General features: G+C 47.9%; 2 protein-coding genes across 2 annotated transcripts; one reads left to right on the top strand and one right to left on the bottom strand.

The window, feature by feature from the left end:
- Window positions 1-2: 2 nt before the first annotated feature.
- On the top strand, window positions 3-508 carry UREG_07940 (uncharacterized protein; the record flags this gene model as incomplete). The annotated part of the gene is made up of 2 exons (XM_002582160.1): window positions 3-28; window positions 85-508. The coding sequence occupies 2 exons, from the start codon at window positions 3-5 to the stop codon at window positions 506-508; spliced, it is 450 nt and encodes a 149-aa protein (XP_002582206.1).
- Window positions 509-1,003: 495 nt separating this feature from the next.
- UREG_07941 (uncharacterized protein) lies at window positions 1,004-1,276 on the bottom strand (the record flags this gene model as incomplete). The annotated part of the gene is made up of 1 exon (XM_002582161.1): window positions 1,004-1,276. A coding segment is annotated over one exon (273 nt), but the record flags the coding sequence as incomplete, so codon positions are not given.
- Between the last annotated feature and the right edge of the window lie 29 nt (window positions 1,277-1,305).

The following is a 1,305-nucleotide window of genomic DNA, read 5'->3' on the forward strand; positions in this document are numbered from 1 at the left end:
TCATGCAGGCTGAGAGTGAAATCTCCGTGTAAGTTATGGTAAACCAGCCAACACGGATTCAGACGGCTAATGGATCGCCCACAGAGATTGCATCCCCCTCGTGAACCTAATGGGTCTCATCTTCCAGATCTGTGACGATTATCTCAACCTTTCGAATCCCACCTACAGCAAAAACAAGGGCCTCTGTGAAGACTTAACGGAAGGCAAATTCTCGTTTCCTATCATCCATTCCATCCGCTCGCATCCCGATAATCTCCAACTCATCAACATCCTTAAACAAAAGACCCGGGACGACGAGGTAAAGCGGTATGCAATCAATTATATGGAAAGTACTGGGAGCTTTGCATATACCAGGAAGGTTGTTTCGCAGCTGCGTGATACTGCGCTGGTAATGATAGGCGAGCTTGAGACAGTTCTAGGCGACGCGCAGAATGGCGAGAGTGCAGGAAGTGGGGAGATGGTGCGTTCGATCCTCAATAAGATCGTTGAGCCTACGCTGAAGCCCTGAGCTGGGAAGTCGCTCCGTTTCCTTATCTTTCTCCTCTTGATTATGATTCATGATTGTTGATGGGCTGCATATCCTGGGTTTTGTCGCATGTATCGGGCTATGGTGGCGTTTCTATACATTACTAGAGCATGCAGGATGGCCCTTGTGAATGTCCTTTTAAGCCCGTTTTCTCCTATGATATTTGTCAACGGATATTTCATGTCGAGAATCGTTGTTGCTCGGAGTTAGTTGTTCAGTTGAGACAAATTCCCATGGGGATAGGCTTGACTCCAAAAGGATAGAAAAGTTCTCGATTGACCAACTTCCTTCTGCAAGGAGTACCTCTACAATATCTAAAGTCTTCTTATATAGGCGTAAATTCAAGGGTATCAAGGTAAAATATGAGGGAAAAAAAAGCTATAAAACGGCGCCGAGAAAAGTAACCTACTCAGCTGGTGGTAGATAAATTCTAACCAACGCCAACGCCAACAGTCCATGAAAGCCAATGCATGTGTCTCACATAACAATGCAGCAGGCCTTCTCCAGCTTTCGCAAAAGCCTAGGCAAGCCGTTGGTAATAGCTTGTTCAACAAGGGTATTCTCTTGCTGCTGCTGCTCGCCATGATGCGGCTGCGGAGCGTGTTGTGGATGATGATGCTGGTGCGGTGGATACGACGGCATCTGCGCCGGTCCGCCCGTCAAGTTGACATACATCCTGCCCGCATTGTCTTCCGTACAATATTGCAGGCCAAGGTCGCGACACACCTGCTCCACCCGCGGTTTGAGCTTCTGGACGTGGTTAGTGGAGTGATTCCTTT

Source organism: Uncinocarpus reesii, genomic scaffold (assembly GCF_000003515.1).
Source record: "Uncinocarpus reesii 1704 scaffold_22 genomic scaffold, whole genome shotgun sequence".
Classification (NCBI taxonomy): Eukaryota; Fungi; Ascomycota; class Eurotiomycetes; order Onygenales; family Onygenaceae; genus Uncinocarpus; species Uncinocarpus reesii.